General features: G+C 43.6%; 1 protein-coding gene across 3 annotated transcripts in view; it reads right to left on the bottom strand.

The window, feature by feature from the left end:
- Usp33 (ubiquitin specific peptidase 33) overlaps window positions 1-22,890 on the bottom strand; it is a 46,292-nt gene that overhangs the window by 22,072 nt on the left and 1,330 nt on the right. For 2 of the 3 annotated variants that reach the window (XM_085677527.2, XM_085677525.2), the window contains exons 2-9: window positions 14,215-14,348; window positions 13,991-14,044; window positions 13,523-13,585; window positions 11,623-11,775; window positions 9,800-9,902; window positions 8,203-8,272; window positions 1,573-1,686; window positions 1,030-1,108 (exon numbers count right to left, since the gene is read on the bottom strand). In XM_085677527.2, the coding sequence (XP_085533653.1) occupies window positions 1,030-1,108; window positions 1,573-1,686; window positions 8,203-8,272; window positions 9,800-9,902; window positions 11,623-11,775; window positions 13,523-13,585; window positions 13,991-14,044; window positions 14,215-14,295 (717 nt within the window). In that variant the 5' untranslated portion in view covers window positions 14,296-14,348. Of the gene's footprint in view, window positions 1-1,029; window positions 1,109-1,572; window positions 1,687-8,202; window positions 8,273-9,799; window positions 9,903-11,622; window positions 11,776-13,522; window positions 13,586-13,990; window positions 14,045-14,214; window positions 14,349-18,337; window positions 18,403-22,890 lie in introns of all 3 variants that reach the window. The other variant, XM_085677526.2, reaches the window with a different exon arrangement.

Below are 22,890 nucleotides of genomic sequence, written 5' to 3' on the forward strand. Positions count from 1 at the left end.
TTTACAAAGCACCGAGCAAGTGCATACCCCTCCATACACACACCAGTAACGCTAAATAAAACAACTTCCTGGCCCGCTACCTGCAGCACTAGATTATAATCTCCAGAGATTCAGAAATTTATATGGGAAAAGTTAGTACAAAAAAAGTATAGTTTGAGAAAAGAGGAATGTGTGAGGCCCAGCTATAAATTCTCATGGTACTAAATAAACTATGGTAACTGAAACTGCCCTATGACAGTAAGAAAGCACACAGAAGTCAGAAGGTGCAGCGCTGTGGTAGAACGCCTGCCTGGCTGGCATCCAACAGGCCCTGCAGCCATTCACTGGATCCACAGAAATGCAAAAATACACAGTCAGGTGTGGTGTGGCACCTCTGTAGTCCCAGCACACGAGAGGTAGAGAAGAGGAGGAAGCCAAGGCCATCTTCAGCTAAACAGAAAGGCCAAGACCAGCCAGGGCTATAGCAGACCCTTTCTCAAAAGCCCCAACTCTACAGACACGAAAGAGCAATGCTCAGAAAGGCAAATGGGGAAATAACAAAGGAAGGTAACATTTTCTACTTATTAAAGAGTATTAAAGTGGAGGCTGGAGAGCCAGCTCAGCAGTTAAGAGCACTTGTTCTTTCAGAGGACCCAGGTTCAGTTCCCAGCACCCACATGATGAGGCTCACAGGCACCTGTAACTTCAATCCCAGGAGATCTGGTGCCATCTTCTGGCCTCTGTCGGTACCATGCACACATAGTGAACATACATTCATACACACAGGCAAAACATTCATACAAATAAAATAAACCTTAAAAAGAGTAAGGCTCGGGCTGGAGAGATGGCTCAGAGGTTAAGAGCATTGCTTGCTCTTCCAAAGGTTCTGAGTTCAATTCCCGGCAACCACATTGTGGCTCACAACCATCTGTAATGAGGTCTGGTGCCCTCTTCTGGTCTGCAGACATACACACAGACAGAATATTGTATACATAATAAATAAATAAATATTTAAAAAAACGAGTAAGTCTCTTTAAAGGAATAACTAACCTGCTGAGAATAGCCTCGGAATGTTGGGTTCACAGTTTTAATTCCCTGGAACAGATTAGCAGGCACAACAGATCCCGGCCTGAAAAAGAAACAAAAAGAAACAGGTTTAAATAGAGATTTTTGTAGGTTTTTTTTTCATTTTTTTATAATTTTATTACTCTCACAGTGAACAGTATTTTTCAAAAAACACAACTTCTAAACAGTGCTAAAAGAAAATTAACATAGTACATGAAATAATCACCAATATTACCACTATGCGTAGACACAAGACACAGGCAGCTGGCGAGGCCTACTCTGCCTGTCGTGCCCACAGTCTGGGGAAGCTTTGCAGCACTGCGACCACACATCTCCATGACAGGAACTGCAGCTCACATATCAGCAGCTGACACTGATGGCCACATCGCCTCGTCTGCATTTCAGTTTCAAATCTTTCGCCTGACTTAACTCAAACCGATTCCCACACTTTCTCAGCCCTTCAAACAGATCTGCACTCTTTCTATATTTATATATTGATTTTTAAAGATAATTATTGTAAGTACATACCTGCTCTTGTGCCACAATTCTGTCATTAGCTTGAGATAACTTTTACAAATTGCTGGCTTCTTATCTGTTCTAGCCAATCCTCCACAATCAAGAAAGAACTGTGTCAAAGGTGGGCTAGTTTAAGAGAGAGGAAAATATTAGAGTGGAATCAAAGTTCAATTCTCATTCATTTCTAGTTGCCCAGTGAACCGACGGCACACGCCAGCCTCTACCTGTCAGGCCTTCTCCCTCTGCCTCATTCATAAGTTGAACCACGCACATGTAGAAGGCCAAGTCAGAGTCCTCTATGCTGCCCACTCAGGGAGCACCTGTCAGTTCTGTCTCTGTGACATCTGTAACATGGGACTCCCCTCACCATGTCTTTCATTTATTTATTTACTTATTTTTTTTCCTTTTTAAAAATGTATTTTTCTCTCATATATTACATCTGGACCACAGTTTCCCTACATCTTCCTCCCATTCCCTCTCCTCAGATGCCCTGCTCCTGCAGTTCCCTTTAAAGCAGGCCTCAGGGGTATCAACCAAACTCAGCTGTCTCAGTCAGGGTCTCTACTGCTGTGACAAAACACAGCTGGGGAAGGAAGGGTTTGACTACTAGAGGAAATTTTTGCTTTGCTTGGATATTTGATGCTGCTGAGCTAGAGCTAAGAAATAAGTGGTGAATAAGGTAATTTCTGGACTATAATTATAGCCAGGAGGTGCTGGCAAACGCCTTTAATCCCAGCACTCAGGAGGCAGAGACAGGTGGATCTCCATGAGTTCGAGGCCAGCCTGGTCTACCAAGTGAGTTCCAGGACACCAAAGGTACAAAGAAACCCTGTCTCAAAAAAACAAACAAACAAACAAAAAAACAGAAAGGAAGGAAGGACGAACGGACAGAAGGACCACTCAGGTGCGATCTTCTGGGAAGTGTTTCTGGGTGGCCAAGGTTGTACCCGTGCTGGCAGGCAGACTTGGTAAAGTGTAGAAGTCACCCAGGTGGTACTGGTTTTGAAAGCATGAAGAGGTTATGGAGGGCAGCTGGGGTTTAGCACTGTGAGAGGCCAGGAGAGGCCACTGGTGAAGGTGCAGCTCTGCACCGTTGAAGGGCCAGGACTGAAGGGGTCATGCAAAGATGACGTTTGCCACCATGAAGAGAGCCTATGAGAGGCTGCTGGTGGAAGTACAGCCCAGTTGCAGCAGAAAACCCCAGCATTTTGGAGATGCCGGTACTATGGGTTAACCACAAGAACAGCAGCAGTCGAGGAAAGCCAACTGGAGCCTAGAAGCTCTGTATGCTGCAGAGGGCAGAGCCAGAGAAGTGACCCAAGTCCTTCGGAGGAGCCCAGGAGATGTTGAGTGAATCCCAGATAGCGGAACATTGAGTGATTTATACTGCTGGAGTTTGGTTTAGTTGGCTCAGATTGTGACTGTGCTCTGCCTGATTCTTCCCTCTTAAAGAGAGTATTTCTTTTATTCTTTATTTAAGAGAGATTACAGTTGAGAGACTTTGAATTTTAAAAGAAATTGGCTATTTTAAAGGGTCTGAAATTTCAATGTGAGCTCTTGGTGAATAAGAAAGGACGGGTTGTAGCTTAATAAGTGGTGTGTTTGTGTGTCAACCTGACACGGGTCAGTTTTACGGGCTGGTTGTGTGTCAACCTGACACGGGTCAGTTTTACGGGCTGGTTGTGTGTCAACCTGACACGGGTCAGTTTTACGGGCTGGTTGTGTGTCAACCTGACACGGGTCAGTTTTACGGGCTGGTTGTGTGTCAACCTGACACGGGTCAGTTTTACGGGCTGGTTGTGTGTCAACCTGACACGGGTCAGTTTTACGGGCTGGTTGTGTGTCAACTTGACACGGGTCAGTTTTACGGGCTGGTTGTGTGTCAACTTGACACGGGTCAGTTTTACGGGCTGGTTGTGTGTCAACCTGACACAAGCTGGAGTCATCAGAGAGGAAGGAGCCTCAGCTGAGGAAATCCTCATGAGCTCCAGCTGTAAGGCATTTTCTCAATTAGTGATTAATGTGGGAGGGCTCAGGTCATTGTGAGTAGAGCCATCCCTGGGCTGGTGTTCCAGGGTTCTATAAGAAAGCAGCTGAGCAAGTCAGTAACCAGCACCCTCCATGACCTCTGCACCAGCTCCTGCCTCCAGGACCCTGCCCTCTTTGAGTTTCTGTCCCGACTTCCTTCGGTGATAAACAGCAATGCTGAAGTATAAGCCAAATAAACCCTTTCCCCTTCAAGTTGCTTTTTGGTCATGGTGCTTTGTCACAGCAATAGAAACAGTAACCAGAACAATGGCACAACAGGTTACAATAAGATTAGGCACAAACCCTCATACTAAGGCTGGATGAGGCAACCCAGTAGGAGGAAAAGGGGCCCAAAAGCAGGCAAGGAGTCAGAAACAGCCCCACTCCCAGCACTGGGAGTCCCACAACCAAGCTACACCACTATAACATATATATGGAAGACCTAGGTCAGACCCATGCAGACTCCCTGACTGTCACTTCAGTCTCTATGAGACCCTATGAGTCCAGGTTAGTTTATGTGGACAGTGTTCTTGTGGTATCTTTGACCCCTCTGACTCCTACCATCCTCCCTCCCCTTCTTCTGCAGGATTCCCTGAGTTCTACCTAATGTTTGCTCCTATCACTTGCTGGACGAAGTCTCTCTGATGATGATTATGCTAGGCTCTGGCCTACAAGTATAGCAGACCATTATTAGGAATATTTGCTATGTTTGGTTCTATCCTAGGTCTCTATGCTGTCCAGCCGCTAGGTCCTGGCCCTCCAGGCACTGTCAGGGGTGGGCTCCCTCTAGTGGGTCTGAAGTTGCACCAGTCACTGGGTGGCCACTCCCACAAGTTCTGTGCCACCTTTACCCCAGCACATTTTCCAAGCAGGACAAATTGCAGGTCAAAGGTTTTGTGGCTCGGTTAGTGTCCCAATTGCTCTACTAAAAGCCTTGCCTGGTTGCAGAAGAGGGCTGGTTAGGAGTCTCCACTGGGGTTGCCATCATGGATTCCTGGGAGTTTCCACTGCAGTGGGTTTCCACCTCATCCCCGAAATGCCCAATGCCAGTGCTCCTACTCCATCCTCCTTCTCCCCCACATGATCCCTTCTGTTCCCACCCCTACTGCCCCATCCACCCATGAACTCTATCTCCCCTTCCCAGGGAGAACTTCCCCTCCCCCGTGTCACTCAGCCTCTCTGGGTCTGTGGATTGTAGCAAGGTTATCCTTTACTCTACAGCCAATATCCACTGACGAGTAAGCATACACCATGTTTGTCTTTCTCATGTGCTATGGACTGGGTTACCTCAGTCCGGATGATTTCTTCTAGTTCTATCCATTTGCCTGCAAATTTCATGTTATGTTTTCCAACAGCTGAGCAATTGCCACATTTTCTTTACCCATTCCTCTGTTGAGGAATATCTAGGTTGTTTCCAGGTTCTGGCTATTATAACTAACGCCACAATGAATATGGTTGAGCAAGTGTCCTTGTGCTTGGATGACGCATCTTTTGGCTATATGCCCAAGACTAGTATAGCTGGGTCTTGAGGTAAATTGATTCCCAATTTTGAGAAACTGCTATATTGACTTCCAGAGTGGCTGCACAGGTTTGCACTCCCACCAGGAGTGTTCCCTTTGCTCCACATCCTCTCTGGCATGAGTTGTCATTTTTTTTATCTTAGTCATTCTGACAAGCATTAAGATGGAATTTCAGAATCATTTTGATTTGTATTTCCCTGATATCTAAGGATATTGAACATTTTTTTAAGTGTTTCTTAGCCATTTGAGATTCCTCTGCTGAGAATTCTGTTTAAATCTGTAACCCATTTTTAATTGGATTATTTGAGGTTTTTGATTATTTAGTTTCCTAAGTCCATTATATATTTTGAAATCAGCCCTCTAATGTGGGGTTGGTAAAAATCTTTTCCCATTCTGTAGGCTGCCATTTTGTCTTTTTGATGGTTTCCTTTGCCTTACAGAAGCTTTTCAGTTTCAAGAGGTTTGATTTACTAATTGTTAACCTTAGTGCCTATAAGATTGCTGTTCTGTTCAGGAAGCTGTCTCCTGTGCCAATGTGTTCAAGGCTGTCCCTCACTTTCTCTTCTGTCAGGTTCACTGTATCTGGTTTTATATTGAGGTCTTTGATCCACTTGGACTTGAGTTTTGTGCAGGATGGTAATTATCTATTTGCATTCTGTTACATGCAGACATCCAGTTAGACCAGCACCATTTGTTGAAGATGCTGTCTTTTACCCATTGTATATTTCAGGCGTCCATAGGTATACGGATTTACATCTGGGTCTTTGATTTAACTCCATGATCAACGTATATGTCTTTATGCCAATATCATGTGTTTTTTTATTACTATAATTCTGTAATAGAGCTTGAAATCAGGGATGGTGATACCTCCAGAAGTTCTTTTCTTGTGCAGAACTGTTTCAGTTATCCTGGGCTTTTTGTTTTTCCATATAAAACTGAGTATTGTTCTTTTGAAGTCAAGATCTTTCTAGGTCACTCTAGCTGACCTGGAACTCACTAAGAAGACCTCTGCTTTCTAAATGCTGGGATAAAAATGCTTGAATCACAACAACCAATCTCTTTTTTGTTTTTGTTTCCGATTTTAGGAAGAGTCTTGAATTGGGTGCTGCTGCACAAACCTGTAGTTCCAGCACTTACGAGACAGGAGTGGGAGGAACACCATGAGTCCAAACCTAACCTGAGCTACACAGAGAGGTCCTATCTGGAGAAAACAAGAGAGGAAGAATGCATGGCAACAAGCAGAGAAGGACTGAGATGCTGAGGAGCAAGAAGAGATGGGAAAAGAGAAAGAAATGGTGGGAGGGGAGGAGGGATTCCTATGTAGCTGAAGTTGGCTGCAAACTCATGACCACTCTGCCTCAGTCTCCTCCTGCTTACACTAAGTGCAAACATGCACCAAGTCAGCTGCCCTCATTCCTAAACAAATCTCAACCAATGTATTCTTCTACTATCCCTCTCATGCAACTTGTTTTTCTCTTAGTACTCTTAGTACTCTTCTCAGGCACCATGGTTCTCCATGACTCTGATTCTTTGATTTTCCTTCTCTTTTAAATACACTCTTCTCTTGGATCATTTTGAATCCCCACCAATAAACCAGTGATGACCAAATTCGTATAACATCAGCCTCCAATCATCTTATCTCAACTGAATTTATATGCCCAAACTGACAGTTGTCGTGACATTTTAAATTAACATGCTCAAAATTTTATTTTCAAGTGAACCTGAATAATAATAATAATAATAATAGTTGTTATTGTTGTTACAATCTCCTACATTCTTGTTACCATCAGCATTGTGCATATGAAAGAGAATGAGACAGGAAGAGAAAACCCAGAGTCAGCAGTTAAGAGGCCTGCTGCTTCTCCAGAGGACCCAGTTCTAATTCCTAGCCCCAACTTGGAACCTCATAACCACCTCTAGTTCCTGGGGGTCCAATGCCCTTCTCTGGACTCTGTGGGAACCAGGCATGAACATGGTGTATCGACATACAGTGTAGGTAAAACACTTGCACACATAAAACACAAAATTAAGCATAAAACAGTTCCTTCATCATATGATTCTATTATTAATTCATATCTCCTCCTTTTCCCATTTACTCTAATCATATCCTAGCAACCATCTCTTCTCCTAAAAACTGTCTTTCTCCAATGCATGTACTCCAAGACTGTGCAAGACACCATTATTCTTACCTAGACTACTGCAAGTCTTGTTTTCCCAAATTAAACTTTTTTCTATAATTGCCTGCAATCCACTATCTGCATGGCAACCAGTGCTATAAAATAGATTACTACCCTGCAGTAGAAGGACTTTGGTGGTCTCCTACCACACAAAAGACTTCAATTTTAATGTAGACTGCACATGGAACTATGTAATCACTTCTCAATTACTATGTCTGCCACACAGATTTTCTTCCAGGTTCTCGGTGCTAAGCTCTTTCCCAAGGCTGCTGCTTACAAACTCAGGCTAGGCTTTGACAATGCCAGTCACTGGTTCTGAATTCCCCCCGACTCAAGCCATCAATAACAATCACTCAGTCTATGCCACAGCAAGGAGAAAAAAAATAACTGTTCTATTCACAGGATTCCACACAGAAATATCTAAAACACTTTCATAAGATTTCTAACCTAAAAATGATCTCAGTATTTGATAAGTGTAGGCTCCTCGTTTTCTGTACAAAAATACACTTGCCATAGACATCATCCAGTAGAGCAGTAGGCTTAAGACCCTAAGTTTAAAGCCAAGCTCTGCAAAAAGCAACACAAATACTTTGCTCAAGGACATAGTCCTGGAAATCTAAACCAGGATCATCTCCTTAGAAAACTGCAGGCATAAACTGGGTATGTTTAAAGATGCCTGTAATGCCAGTACTTGAAAAGGATCAGGAATTCGAGGTTATCCTCAGCTATAGTGTTCCAGGCCAACCTGGGCTAAAAGATACTCTCAAAAGAAAAACAACATGACAAACTTAGTTGCATGCACAGCAAACCCAGTGGGACTGCAGGTGTCCTCACCCAGGTTCTTGCCTCTCTGCTCTGGGAGTTTGTCACCTACTGTAGCAACAAGCTCAGAAATCTGTATTGGTCTCACTACTCACCAGTTAGAAAGAGCCTGGAGAGCCGCATTCATATAACAAGTATTTCCGATGTTTTTTAGACCTGTAAGGCCTATGAAGGAAGAACAACTATAAGTCACCATTCAAGAAGACATAAATGACATAAATATCTAGGCTTTTATTGAGAATGACTTCAAAAGTTAAGCTACAGAAATGGGTTAAAATCTGCTCACTGGTAGAGCATGAGCCTACTGTGTACACAGTCCTGAATTCAATGCCTTGTGCACACACACAGACACACACATGCACACGCACACACAGAGGGGACGACAACAAGAAAAGAACACTAACAAAACATGGAAATACAAGACAACAGTCTGAATAACTCAGAGGTCAGGCTTCTAAAAATCTTTCACTAAACAAAATTTTTTGGTTTTTCGAGACAGGGTTTCTCTGTAGCTTTGGAGCCTATCCTGGCTAGCTCTTGTAGACCAGGCTGGCCTCGAACTCACAGAGATCTGCCTGCCTCTTCCAAGTGCTGGGATTAAACATGTGTGCAACTATGCCTGGCTTAACAATACATTTTTTAAAAAAAAAAACAAAAAACAAAAAAAACCCTTTGAGTTAAGATTACAATTTTCATCCTACCAAAGCCCACGTGGAAGCTGACCTGATGATGCCAGCCCTCATAGCAGCTCCCTTCCAAGGCTGGACCTTTTCTCTGCTATGTGTGCTCTGTTTTTATCAGTTTATCTCATCATTAAAAGAAAAAAACGTCAGTGTAGATGCTAACTCAGAGGCAAAACATGTACTCAACATTTTGAGCCCCTGAGATCAAGTACTATCACACACTGGAGCAACAGCAAATACTTCAAAACTAGAATTACAAGCCAACCATGGTGGTGCACACCTTTAATCCCAGCACTAAGGAGGCAGAGGCAAGTAGATCTCTGTGAGTTCAAGGTCACCCCAGTCTACGTAACAAGTTCCAGGACAGCCAGAGCTGCATAATAGAAAGAACTTGTCTCAAAAAAAAAAAAAAAAGCAAAAGAACGACAACCATAAAAAAGTAAAATTCAAGGACAAATGATGTAGCTCAGGGAAAAGTGCTTATTTGATATGCACACAGTCCTGTGTTCCAGGAACTAGCAGGAAAATCAAGGTTCATATTAAAGATTCTGAGCCTGAAAAAATATGGAAAATACTAATAGACTGTCTGACAATCTAGGAGCTGAAATCTGAATGAATAGGGCAAGAGGTCCACTGGAATCTCCTGATTCTGTCTCCAAATGAATGCTGCCCCCTTGAAAAGTTTATTCTTTTCTTTTCTTTTCTTTTCTGGTGGGTGGAAGTAAAATTAGTGGCTCAGGGCTGACCTCAGCCTCCTGAGAGTTCAGATTACAGGTTCCACAGTCCGGCTTTCCTTAGGCAGCCTGCTAAGGCAATACCTTCACATCAGCCCAGCAATCACTGGCAGGTGAAAACTCAAAAATAGGTTGGGAGCAAAAGGCTCACAAAAGGCAAGAGTAGCAAAAGGTGGCCTCAGCTGTGACACAGTGACACTGACAAGGCTGCAAGGTCACACTTCTCAGAGCTCATGAGCGGCCATGCCGCAGAGGAGCCGACAGAGGAGCCTTACCTCTCGCCTTCAGCTCATCCTCTTCTTCTAGTTCTATATCCAGATCTTCAAAGACAGCAACCAGAGGGGTTTTCAGTGTTGTATTGCTGGGTATTTTAAAATCCTTAATAACAAAAAGACATAACACATTTGAATAAATTCTTACAATATCAAAACACACTTTAATTTTAACTTATATAACATCTACACTGCAAAACTGTTAAAAGATATTAAAACAAACTGGTCAGCATGGTGGCACATGCTTGCTACCCCAGCACTCATGAAGCAGAGACAAAAGGGTAAGGAGTGCAGACAGTCCTGGCTGGTAGTAAGTTAGAAGCCATCCTGGGCTACATGAGACTCTGCTCAAAAAGCGACCATAACAGCAGGGCTGGAAAGATGGCTTCGTGCTAAGAGCAAGAGGACTCTAATTTGATCCGCAGCACCTACACTGGGTTCTAAACTGTCTAGACTCTTGCTCTGGGGGGTCTCATGCCTCTCCTAGAGCCCTATGGCATCTGCTTTTACTTGTGCACACACCTTCACATGGACACACATCCAAATAATTTTAAGAATTAAAAAAAAATAACATAACAATGATAAAGATAGAACCCTAAGAGTTTATGGCATTAGCAATTATTATAAAATTTGCATTTATATTTTACAGAAAGCAAATATCTACAAAACCATGCTTTTTTTGTTTGTTTTTTCAAGACAAGGTTTCTCTGTAGCTTAGGAGTCTGTCCTGGAACTAGCTCTTGTAGACCAGGCTGGCCTCAAACTCACAGAGATCTGCCTGCCTCTGCCTCCTGAGTGCTGGGATTAAAGACGTGTGCCACCACCACCCAGCCAAAACCATGCTTTTTTATTTTTAATTATATATTTGCAGATCTATGTGAGAATGTGTATATGTGAGAACAGGTGCAGGGGAGGCCAGACCCCCAGGAGCTGGAGTTACAGGCAGTTTTAAGTTACCCAGTAGAGGTGCTAGGAACCAAATTGAGGTCCTCTGTGAGAGCAGTGTGTGCTCTTAACCAGAGACGCTTTTTTAGTCCCCCAAAAACATTTTATAAATGGCATTTCTGAATTTAAGCTCAAGAACTAATTGTATGTAAATCAACGGCATGCCTTGTCTTTTCTGATCTCTGTAACTTCTACAGAAACGAAGGACATGGCAGAGAGCCCATCCACAGACCCACTGTTTCTCTGGGCATCGCTGTGCTTGCCAGACATGCACATGGAACCACAAACATGGCACAGACCTCTGCAAACCAGAGTCCTCCATCTACACAAACCTGTCTGTTGAGTCTCCTGGTCCAGGGGAGAAACTAACACTGTTGCTAACTAAGTTCTGGCATCTCTACTCGTTCTCACTGATAACAGTGAGTAGCAGTTGGCCAAGGGGAGAGAACAGGAGAGAAGTTGTGTTCACTCAGCTGCAGAGAGGCCCTTGCCGCCTTCCTACATTCAGATTTGCAGAAAGAGAGAATATTTTTTAAAAAGCTGGATGGAAGCCTACTACTCTGTAGTTAATTTTAAAATTTTTTTAAAGGAACTTGAACACAAGCACTCTTTATAGGTTATTAATGAAAATCTCGCACCTGATATGGAATATCCCTTCCAACCTTTCCTTAAAGAGCTTTTACAATTGATAGGTGTTTTCCACCTCAAATCCCACCCTGACCTCCCATTCATTCTGTGCTAAAAAAGAGTGAAGCAAGGCATGAGTGCTTCGTTTGGCTTTAAAAGTACAAGTAAGGTACCCAGGCCTGTTTCGTAAATTCCAACTGCACGACAAATTTTGAAATGATTTTCTGAACATATATTATCTAAGCTCAGATTACCTGGACAGTGTTGTCTTGTGTTTGCTGAGGTTGTCTTACATGTGGCAACGAAGGAGGACTTCCCAATTTTCTATCCAAAAATACTTCTTTGCTGCAAGCGTAACACCATACTCGAAGAGTGGTGAGGTTCACAGTAAGATAATGCTTGGTCTCCTACACAGCTCACAGGAGGGAAAATATGCTTGAGAATGCTTCTGCAAAGCAACCCAAAATGAACCCCAGCCTCTGGCGAGCAACAGACTACTCAGACAGCTAATCTAGAGCACACACATAAGCATATCGGGGTAACTGCAGACGCTTACATAGTAACAACACCTAAGCACATCAGGGTAACTGTAGACGCTTACACAGTAACAACACCTAAGCACATCAGGGTAACTGTAGACGTTTACATAGTAACAACACCTAAGCACATCAGGGTAACTGTAGACGCTTACATAGCAACAACACCTAAGCATATCAGAGTAACTGCAGACGCTTACATAGTAACAGCACCTAACCTGCTCTCCAAGTTATTCTAGCACCTGTCTCCCTCACTCACAGGACGGAGGTAAACACAGCAGTGAAGGAGAGCAGAAGGAAACAGTATGGGCGGTACAGCCGTAATCCTAGCAGCCAAGGGATCACGTGCTCAAGATCATCTCCACTGCACAGCAGATCTGAGCCCTGCCTGGGCTACATGAAATTTTTTTAGGGAGTTGGGAGTGCTAGTTTGTTTAATCTAGGAGAACAGAACTACAAAGGAACACACATTATTTAAATGGAAGCACAATACAACTCAAGCAACAGTAAAAATAAGCTCTCAGATTGGCCAATAGCCTTTCTCAGAGGGCGCTTTGTGTGAGGGCTTAGTGCACAGAATATACAAGATATGATTGGCTAATTTCTCAATTTTCTAAGGGATGACCATAGAAAGTACCACTTCTGACGCACAGGGAAGAAGCTGTAGAATGTTGCCTTAGGGCTGCAAACATTCAGTCTCACGAGGAAACATGGTTGAGACTAGCTGCTGCAGATTATCAGTGGGCATCTAAAGACAGCATTCATTAGAGAAACTTAGTTTAGAGTAAAGATCTACCTAACAGACCCGAGATTCACGTCAGAGTCACAAGGGAAGTGCCACACAATGGGAGCGATATCACTGGCACTCAATCAGAATGGTGTGTAGAGCAGGGGAAAGGGCAAGAGCTGGATCGCTAGGAAGGGAGTCAGGCAGTTAAACCTGCACTGGGAAGCAAGACAGCTCAGCAGGAAAAGGCACTTGGTACAAGCTTGATAACCTGAGATCAAACCTACAACCTACAGAGGAAGGGCAGAACCAACTCCCAAAAAGCGTCCGACCCCCACGCATGAGGTGGCATTCACACGCCTCTAACACACACACTAATAAAAATTAATTTTAAAACGAACAGAAACCTACACATCTACACTAACTTCAACCTCCATGTCTGATACTACACCTGCAATCTCTACACACATCCATGTAAACTTACTTCTTTTATCAATACCCAACTATAGTCATGTATTAATACTGATTTTCTCAAAACCCCACCCTCCGGCCTTTCACTGAGAACAAGCAAAGTTTTAGCGAATATACTTTCTAAAAAGCAAGAACTCTAGGCTGGTGTGGTGTCACATCTGTGGTGTGACATACTGGAGTCACAGGGAGGATTCCAGATTCTAGGCCAGGCTGGGCTGGGCTGCACAGAAGCCTCGCGGGCGCCAGGCACAGCCTGATTAATGTTACATGGATTCTCCATTCCTGCAAGCTCTTCCGAAAACGCTCTCGCACAGTCAGGATTCAGCTCAGTGCTGACCCAGTGCCTGCTCGGCTTAGGTGCAGCCCGGGATCCAATTCCCAGTCCCAACACCGCCGTGCGGCCCAGCCCCAAGTAGATACCTGCGAGTGCAGGGTGCTGTGGTCGACCTGAGACTCGCCGCAGCCCACGTAGGAACACCGGTTCTGTAAATAAAAGGCACGCATGTTATCACAGACGCACTGAGTTTACAAACAGCATGACAAGAGTCCCACTTAAGTTCTGATTTTATGTTTTAATTCTATAATTACTTCCCAAAGTTAGATAACGTAACTATAAGGTATCAACCACAAAGACCAGACTAAGTTTTTCAAAACTGAAAGTTATTCCAACTTGAACAAAAAGTAAAGATAAAAATATCTGAGTGGGTTACTAAACTCTACAAACATACCTGAATTAAAATCCATCCAAAGTTTGAACCTTAATTTTTTGTTATTATTTTAAAAGTATACTCACATAAAATTCTTTAATGTATCAAAAATTGTTATTAATATGTATAAATTTACAAAAGCAAACTTTTCAGGAAAAAACCTATATAAGCATATACATACCTCCAGGCATGCCCACAGATTGGGTCCTCTGACTTTACAGTCCTGACAAGCCCCCTAGGAGAGTAAACACAGGAGATATTTGCTATGTCGGAGAAAACAGACACAGTTCACTGTAGCAACACGTAAGTTTAAATTTGACACCAGTGTTCTATTAATCTACTTAAATTTGTATTAAAGAGGAAAGTGAGTATGGTTTTTTTAAGGATGATTACAATATAACTTACATGAGATTTTTGTATCAAATCCTCTTTTGTTATTTCACCAACTGAATCCAAATGTGGACAATGATTTCGAAAAGTCGTCATTTTCTTACAATTTTTTTTCCCTGTTTTTCAAGGTTTTCCAAATCAAGCAATACCTACAGGAAAAGTGACCCAAAAATTAATCACAAAATGTTAACAAGCTAACAATGATTGAAGCAAAAGATGAAATAAAAAACATACACGCTCACCCTGCAAAGCACATGCAGCCACACCTGGGGCTGGTGATTGAGAAGGAAGGGGAAGACTGACTTAAAACGCTGAACGCTGTCCTCGACTTACACACACACACACACACACACCGTGGCACACATGTACCTAAAAACACACTCACATGATCACACACAGAGATAAAAATAATGTAATAATTTTTAGAATTTGAAAAATTATTAAGTAAACTACACTGTGGACTTCAGGGCATGAAGTTCAATTTAAACACTTGCTAACGTTCTTATTCCTGTTTTTAAGATAATGTTTAGCAACCTTTTCTACCTATTTCTCTCCTCTCCTTTTTATACCTAAGTACATGCACTGCCAGTCAAGAGGGGAGAACTGGATTCAACTGCTCTTTTACCTTAACTACAAAAGTAAACAAACAAATATATAAAATAATGGTTTTGGAATGGAACAACATACGGTATAGAACAGTGATTCCCCCCCCCCCCCAAAAAAAATGAAAAAGAGACAGAACTGTACGATTATGCCTCGTGAGCCTGGAGAGACGTCCAGACTTCAGAGCAGTGAGGGTGAACGGCTAACAGGCCAGGCAGTCTCAGAGGAAGGGACAACAGGAAACTTAGGAGGCCCAGGGTGACTGGAGCTCACAGGGTACAGTATCCCAGAGAAAAGAGCAGACAGTAACCAAGCTCTGGAAAACCGCAGGGGCTGCCATCGTAGACTCATCCAGCACTAATGAGTGCACAGCTGGATTACAACGTTCCTTCTCAGGGTCAAACAAGGCTGCTTGTGCTGCCACGGCCACAGCTTTAAGACTGCTAACACAGTGGAGGGGAGCATCCAGACGCAGTGCCTCAGCAAAGACTGCTAACACAGTGGAGGGGAGCATCCAGACGCAGTGCCTCAGCAAAGACTGCTCACACAGTGGAGGAGAGCATCCAGACGCAGTGCCTCAGCAAAGACTGCTCACACAGTGGAGGAGAGCATCCAGACGCAGTGCCTCAGCAAAGAAAAAACCCATCCCTACTAACTAAAGCTATTTCGGTACTGCCTTTTAAAAGCTTAAAGGGAAGTCTTTTTTTTTAAAAAAAAAAAAAAAAAAGAAAAAAAGAAAAACAATGGGGGAAGGGGTACTGGAGAGATGACTCCGCATTAAAGGACGCTGGCTGCTCTTCCAGAGGACACAATTTCACTTCCCAGCATCCACATGGCTTCTCACAACTGTCCATACACACCTCCACTTTCCAAGGGATCCTATGCCCTCTTCTGGCTGCTCCATGTACCAGAAATACACATGATACACATAAAATACAGGCAAGCAAACACTCATAACCATAAAACAAAAATAAATCAAATATTTTGTTTGGCTGGTTGGTTGGTTTTGGTTTTCAAGACAGGGTTTCTCTGTGTAACAGCCCTAACTGTCCTGGAACTTGCTCTGTAAAGCAGGCTGGCTTTGAACGTACAGAGATCCAACTGTCTCGGCCTCCCGAGTGCTGGGGCCACCACTACCAGGCGTTTTCTTTGATTTTTGAGACCAGGTTTCATTGATTTTGAGACTAGTGTAGCCCCGATCAGCCTGGAACACACTACATAAGACAGGCTGGGCTCCATCCAGTTCAGAGCCGCTCATGCCTCTAAGTCCTGTGTGCTACCCCAGCTAGTTGTATCTTAAAAAAAGTAACAAAGCAGAAGACATTCAACATTGGACTCTGGTCTCCACTTGAACACACACAAGCATTAAAGAACCCTTAGAAACAGAACTTTATAAGGAGCCTGAGGTTTTTTATTTTTGGTTGGTTTGGCTTTACAGGGCTGAAGCCCAGAGCCTTGAACATGCTGGTCAGGTGCTCTATCAGTGAGCTGGAACCCAGCCTGCAAGGGCTGGTGCTTTTGCTTTGTTTGTTTTTGTTTTTCAAGACAGGGTTTCTCTGTGTAACAGCCTGGCTGTCCTGGAACTAGCTCTGTAGACCAGGCTGACCCTGAACTCACTAAGATCCACCTGCCTCTGCCTCACAAGTGCTGGGATTAAAGGTGTGTGCCACCACTATCTAGCAAAGGGCTCATTTTTAAAAACAGATTTTGCAACAAGATTCTTTTCCAAAGGGACTGTAACAATGTCTACTCCACTAAAAAGTAAGACCTCCTTCTGGACCACAACACAATTTTCTCTACACACAATCAAAGTGTGGCACACGCGGGCAGAGGACAGGGCTAGCTCAGCCTTCATCCAATCATTCAACCTGCACAATTTAAGATGCTGGTGACCTCTTCTGTCTTCCTAGTGGAGTACAAAATAAAGCATCTCCCAGAAGATGAAGCATGCAAATGTGGCTGTAATTGAGACCCATTTCAAGTTTTCTATGATATAAAACCTGGGTTCTATATAGGACAGAAAATGTGGCATCTGGATTCTGAGTCTACCTTATTCCATTTAACATGGTGACTTCCAGTCCATTCATTTTTCTACAAATGACATAACTTATCCTTTTTTTATGGGTGAATAAAACTACATTGTGTATATATGCCACACTTTCTTTACCCACTCATTTGTTGGTGGGCATCAAGGTTGGTTCCATACTTGACTATGATGACTAGAGCCTTAGCCATGGAAGCACAAGCCCCTATGTGATGTGCTGGCTTAGATCCCTTCAGGTACAGAGTCAGCAGTGTGCAGCTGGACATTCTATCTTACAGGCTGAGGAACCTCCATCCTGATTTCCACAGAGGCCACAGAGTACCCCCCAGCAGCACCCCTCCCCATTCTTCCCAGCACGTGCCCCTGTCTTCTTGAGGACAGGCACTCTGCCTGTCAGCAGTCTGAATGCAGCTTTAACTGGCATTTCTCTGGTAATGCAGCATGTTCATGTTGAGCATCTCCTTCAAATATTTACTGGCCATCTGTAGTTCTGCTTTTGAGAATTGTCTGTTCGTTTTCCAGTTAGTTTACTGGATGACTGCTTGGGGTTCTTCATAAATTCTAGCACTTATCTTCGAGATGCTCAGTTGACAACACATTTTCCTCTCATCTTTCACTCAAGTTCCTGAACTTTTTGACATTTCTTTGCTGTCATTTCCTGTTCTTTCTTAGGGTTATTTTGGTTTGAATGTGTTTGTGTGACTGTATACCAGTGTGTGCAAGCGCTGGTGTATGGAGACCAGACCAGGTGTCCGTTCCCCTAGTGCTGGAGCTGCACTTGACTGAACCGCTGGGAACGGCACCTAGATCCTCTGGAAGTGCCCAGTCCACCTAGCCTCCGCCAGGGCCTTAAGTGTCTTTGAAAACTGGTCTTGCTGAACTTTATCCAATACCTCTCAAGGGACTAGCAGCTTGCCATATTTCTTGCTTCATTTGCTGATATAATCTATGATCAGATCTGGTAAGTTATGATCCTTATGTTGGGCAACACTCTCCACTGAGCCAAACAATGTGGCTAGCCTGTTCCTTCCTATTTACACCCAATTGGATAATACTACACTATCCATTATGTGTTTCGTGTGTGGGTAGCATTTTTCAGAGATAAAAGCATGTCAGACAGTATTCGTGGAGCAGCATCTCCAGCAGGAGACAGAGGGTTTTCCTCATGATGACGATGTCTTAAGTGAAAAACATCTGTTATTTTGTGCTTTCAAAGACAAATTCCTTTTGTCATTGAAGATTCTGTTTCGCTTTGGTTTTATTTTGGTTTCGGTTTTTCTGAAACAGGATCTTTCCATATAGCCTTGGCTGGTCTGGAACTCACGCTGTAGACAAGGCTGGCCTTGAACTCAGAGATCGATCAGCACCTTCCCACCAAGAGCTGGGGTTAAAGGCATGTACCACCATGCCCAGCCTTTTCAGTCCCTTCAAGATAACTTGTTAATTCACACTTTTAGCTCATGGGTCAGTTTTACTCATTTTGACACACACCTGTAGCAGCAACCACACAAGAGACCAAGGCAGAATGATTACTTGAGTCCAGACCTGAAAGACAACTTGGACAACAGGGTCACAACAAAAAATTAAAATCTGGGGCTAGAGAGATAGCATAGACATTAAGGTATTTATTGGTCTTGCAGAGGGCCTACATTCAGTTTCCAAAACCTACATGGTACCTGGTACCTCAAAACTATCTGTAACCCCTGATGCAGAGATCTGAACCCTCTTCAGGACTCCTCAAGCCCCAGGTACAAACATGGTACACATACTGTACTGCTGAGAGAGAGAGTCTTCCCCAGGGCAGAGCATGCCAGCTGGTCATCCACTACCAAGTGGTAGCCAGGAAAACGTACATACAAGTAACATGTCAACTCAGCAGATTATATTTAGGAATATACATGTATTCCTAAGTGTAAAAACAATGAATAAAAAACCTGGCCCTGGTTTAAAGGAGCTTGAGGTGGGAGTATACGGGATAGCTTGGCAGGAGGAAAGGGGAGGGCAAAAGGGCATAATTATATGATAATCTTAAAAATAAAAAGAAATAATAAAAAAAAACCCTACCAATAAGTGATAAGACATGGTCAATTTTAGTTTATCTAGTTGAATTAGTTGTGAAGAGAGGGGTTAACAAATTTGACAAAGGCCTAATAAAACCCTCAAGTAATCTGAGCCTTAAGTCTTAACTCAAAAAAAGACCAAGAACAGTCATTGGCACCACACAGTAGCCCCTGCCTGTAATTCCACCACTAGGGAGGCAGAGAATGCCCACAAGTTTGAGAATGGTCTGGTCTACATAGTGAGTTCCAGGCCAGCCAGAGCCACACAATTCATCTGGAGAGTGCAGCTCGGCGGTCCTGTGTCTTTCCGGCAGACGTGAGATCCCAGGTTCCTTCCCCAGCACCACACAAACTTCTTACTCAGACAGGCAAACAAATGCAGCCAGCATAAAGAAAACGGTTGACCTGTTTGCTCTCACTGGATGATGAGTCAGTGAGCACAAAGGAATAAACCCTGACAGGAGTGTCAGCACACACCTTCATCCCTGCCCTGAACTGGAAAACGTTGTTAGTTCAAGGCCACTCTGGCCTACCCAGGCAACCTGATCTCAAAACAAAAGAGTAAAGAAAAATTCTAAGTCATCTGAGTAATGCTGCCACCAAACCGATAAAATTTCCCTCTTTGGGATTTCATAATCAGTTGAAAACTGTCAGCAAGAGTCTCGTTTATGTCGCATTCAGCTCCATATCTGCACCTCCTCACAGTAGGTCAGGTCAGGGTTGCTACAAGCCCTGGAAACAGACTAATAGTTAATGCAGGCCTGCAATGACGTCCGGTCAGACACCAGCACTCGGTGCGATTGGCAGCTCTCTGACCGACCATTCATCTTTATCAATCACTCCTGCCCCACCTGACATTCATTCCTTTATTCTTCTGAAAGAACTAATTTGAAGGCCCGTGCCAGTGGCTTTCCACCATCATTACTCTTAAATTCCCTCCTTGCTTTCTAGTGCCAAATTCTGTGGTTTTCCTTCTGTTTTGTTTTTGTTTTTTGTTTTTTTTTTTTCCCCACCGCTTCTCAACTCAACTCAATTCCTTGTAAGTCACACCAGGACTGTCTTAGCAGGAACACACTGCCACAGTGCCCTTTGAACCTACCTCAGGCCTCATAGCAGCTGCACAGATGACTTCCGGGCACACTCCAGGGTCCCGCCCCAGCGCTCAGCTCTCTCCTAAGCTCCACTGTCACTCCAGCAGCCTGCCCGGCCCTAACAAGGGAACCTTCTGGAGCAGTCACAGTCATCAAGGACAGAGGTAATTAGGAAACCGCCACACTCCAGCTACACTGGGGACAATTCTCCAGAGTCTGCAGCAGTAAGCCCTTGGGGGCCGTCCTTAGAGGCTGTTCTACTCACATCTGACATCTTCTGAAGCAGCACTCACACCCATATTGTTACCAAAGTTCTGAGTTCAACAGACAATGTGAAAGCCTCCAAAACGATGCAGATCCCAGGATGCACACACTGAAATATCACACGGAACCCCACCATGGTGTACAATCAATTCATCTTCATTTAAAGAAGCCAAGAAGCCCATGCTGTCAAGATCTAGTTTAACCTGAAGCTACCCAAGTTAATCTTTCAGTCTCTGTGACTGCCCTAAGAACTCACTCTGTACAGGGCTGGGGAGCAATATGGAATGTCTCCCTCAAGTAAACATCCAAGAGATCTTTCTTGTTATTTATGATGAAGCAAGGATGGAGAAAAGTTCAGTGCACTGTAAGTACACTCATTAAGATGGAAGGCAAGTGACTCAAGCCTTTAACTCGGGAGGCAGAGACAGGCAGATCTCTAAACTCGAGGTCAGCCTGGTCTACCCAGTAATTTTTGATTTTTTGCTTTTGTTTTGGTTTATTGAGACAGGATTTCTCTGTTACAGCCCTGACTGTCCTGCAACTCTATAGACCAGGATGCATTTGCCTCCCAAGTGCTAGGATTAAAAGCATGCACCCCAGCCCCTGGTTTACACAGTGAGTTCTAGGATAGCCAGGGCTAAATAGTCTTGGGGGGGGGAAATGTATACACCCTTGAATGGGTGCAGGATTTTCAAGTTCAAGGCTAGCCTGAGCTACACAGCAAGTTTCTGCCTGGGCTACATGAGACTCCATCCAAATAACAAGAAAAGAAGAGAAAAGAAAAGAAGAGAAGAGAAGAGAAGAGAAGAGAAGAGAAGAGAAGAGAAGAGAAGAGAAGAAAGGAAGGAAGGAAGGAAGGAAGGAAGGAAGGAAGGAAGGAAGGAAGGAAAAGAAAAGTAAAAAGTTCAAGGCTAGGGGCTGGAGAGATGGATCAGTGGTTAAGAGCATTGCCTGCTCTTCCAAAGGTCCTGAGTTCAATTCCCAGCAACCACATGGTGGCTCACAACCATCTGAAATGAGATCTGATGCCCTCTTCTGGCCTGCAGGCAGACACACAGACAGAATATTGCATACATAATAAATAAATATTTTTTTAAAAAAGTTCAAGGCTATAAAGTAAATGCAAGATCAGCCTAAGTTCTTTCTTTAGAGAGATTAGTTTCAAAATAACAAACAAATAAGCAGCCAGGCGAAACAAGGACGTGCAAGGCCCTGGGTTTAATCCCAGCAAAGACCACACTCAACTAAAATTTTAGAAAACCTGAAGCTCCCTTTTCATTTCCTAGCAGGTTCCAGGGAAGAGTCCAGAGCCAAGAGACCTCCCACTGAGCTACAGCCCCCCCCCCCAGGCCCATCCCTTTTACTCAGGGAGCCTTGCCCCCACTAGACTCCAATTATTTACCTACCTTAATCTTATCTTGTCATCTTAGGAAGTCACACAAACGCAGGATTTGATACAGCACTGTTTCTTAAGTACGAGTCTTCGTTACAAATACAGACTGCTCATAATTTATGTGCCCTATATGTATGATTTTACTTGTATTATTTTATGTGTTTGTGTGTTTGCTGTTATCCCCGGAAGCCAGAAGACAGAGTTCAAGCTACCTGGCTAGGAATTGAACTCAGGACTTGGGCAAGCACTCTTAACCACTGAGTCATCTCTCCAACCCCATGCATGTACCTTCATACAGAATTTTATCAAAATACTCCCGAAATCCCACGTAGATTTTTAGAAGTTTTAGAAACTACAGTAATGGACTAGACCTGCAGCTAGGTGTTACTGCATGTGGCAGTGCATGTCTCCAGTCCTGATCACTGGGACGGCTGGGAGAGGGAAAACATGCAGGTCTCAGGCAATCAGAGCATCAGGGTAAGGCACATTAATTATCTCCTTATTTCCTTATTTTTAAAACAATTCACATTTCCTCTCTTAAGAATATCCCAGCATTTTACATTATTTTCTTGAAGCACACAGTCTTGCCGTGGCAGGGCAATTAAGTACTGTAGTTCAAGCACTTGGCCGGAGTAAAAGAACCAGGGGATCAAGGTCACTTGCTACTGCACAAGTTCAAGACCAGCCTGGGTCATCTCTCTCACGTGGTAAGCCACATCTCTTAGTCAGACACCCATCCATACATCCATCCACATATACATACATACATACATTTATTTGTTTATTTATTTTCGGGGCAGGGTTTTTCTATGTAACAGCCCTGGCCGTCCTGGAACTCCCTCTGGAGACCAGGGCAGACTCACCAGCCTCTGCCTCCCAGGGGTTGGGATTAGAATGTGCCACTACTGCTCAGTCTTTCTAATCTTACTCTTTATCTCAATTTTTATCACCGGCTGATTTGGCAATGTGACTTCAGAAGGAAATGCGGCTCCTTACACAATCTCAAAGCGCCCTCTGACTTGGGGAAAGGCTATTGGCATTCTTCAGACCAGGGTGAGAGCAGTAAGATTCTGTAGGGAAAGGTTCCTGAAAAAACAGCAGGTCAGCTTGACTGCAATTATGTAAAAAGATTTGCTTATGCACGGGCTACAGAACTGAAAAAGAAAGTAACTGGAAGTTGGTTATTAATTAGATCAAAAATGACCTGTCATCATAAGTCCAATATCCGTGGTGTGT

The sequence above is a fragment of the Myodes glareolus genome, chromosome 17 (genome assembly GCF_982192425.1).
Source record: "Myodes glareolus chromosome 17, mMyoGla1.1, whole genome shotgun sequence".
Taxonomy (NCBI): domain Eukaryota; kingdom Metazoa; phylum Chordata; class Mammalia; order Rodentia; family Cricetidae; genus Myodes; species Myodes glareolus.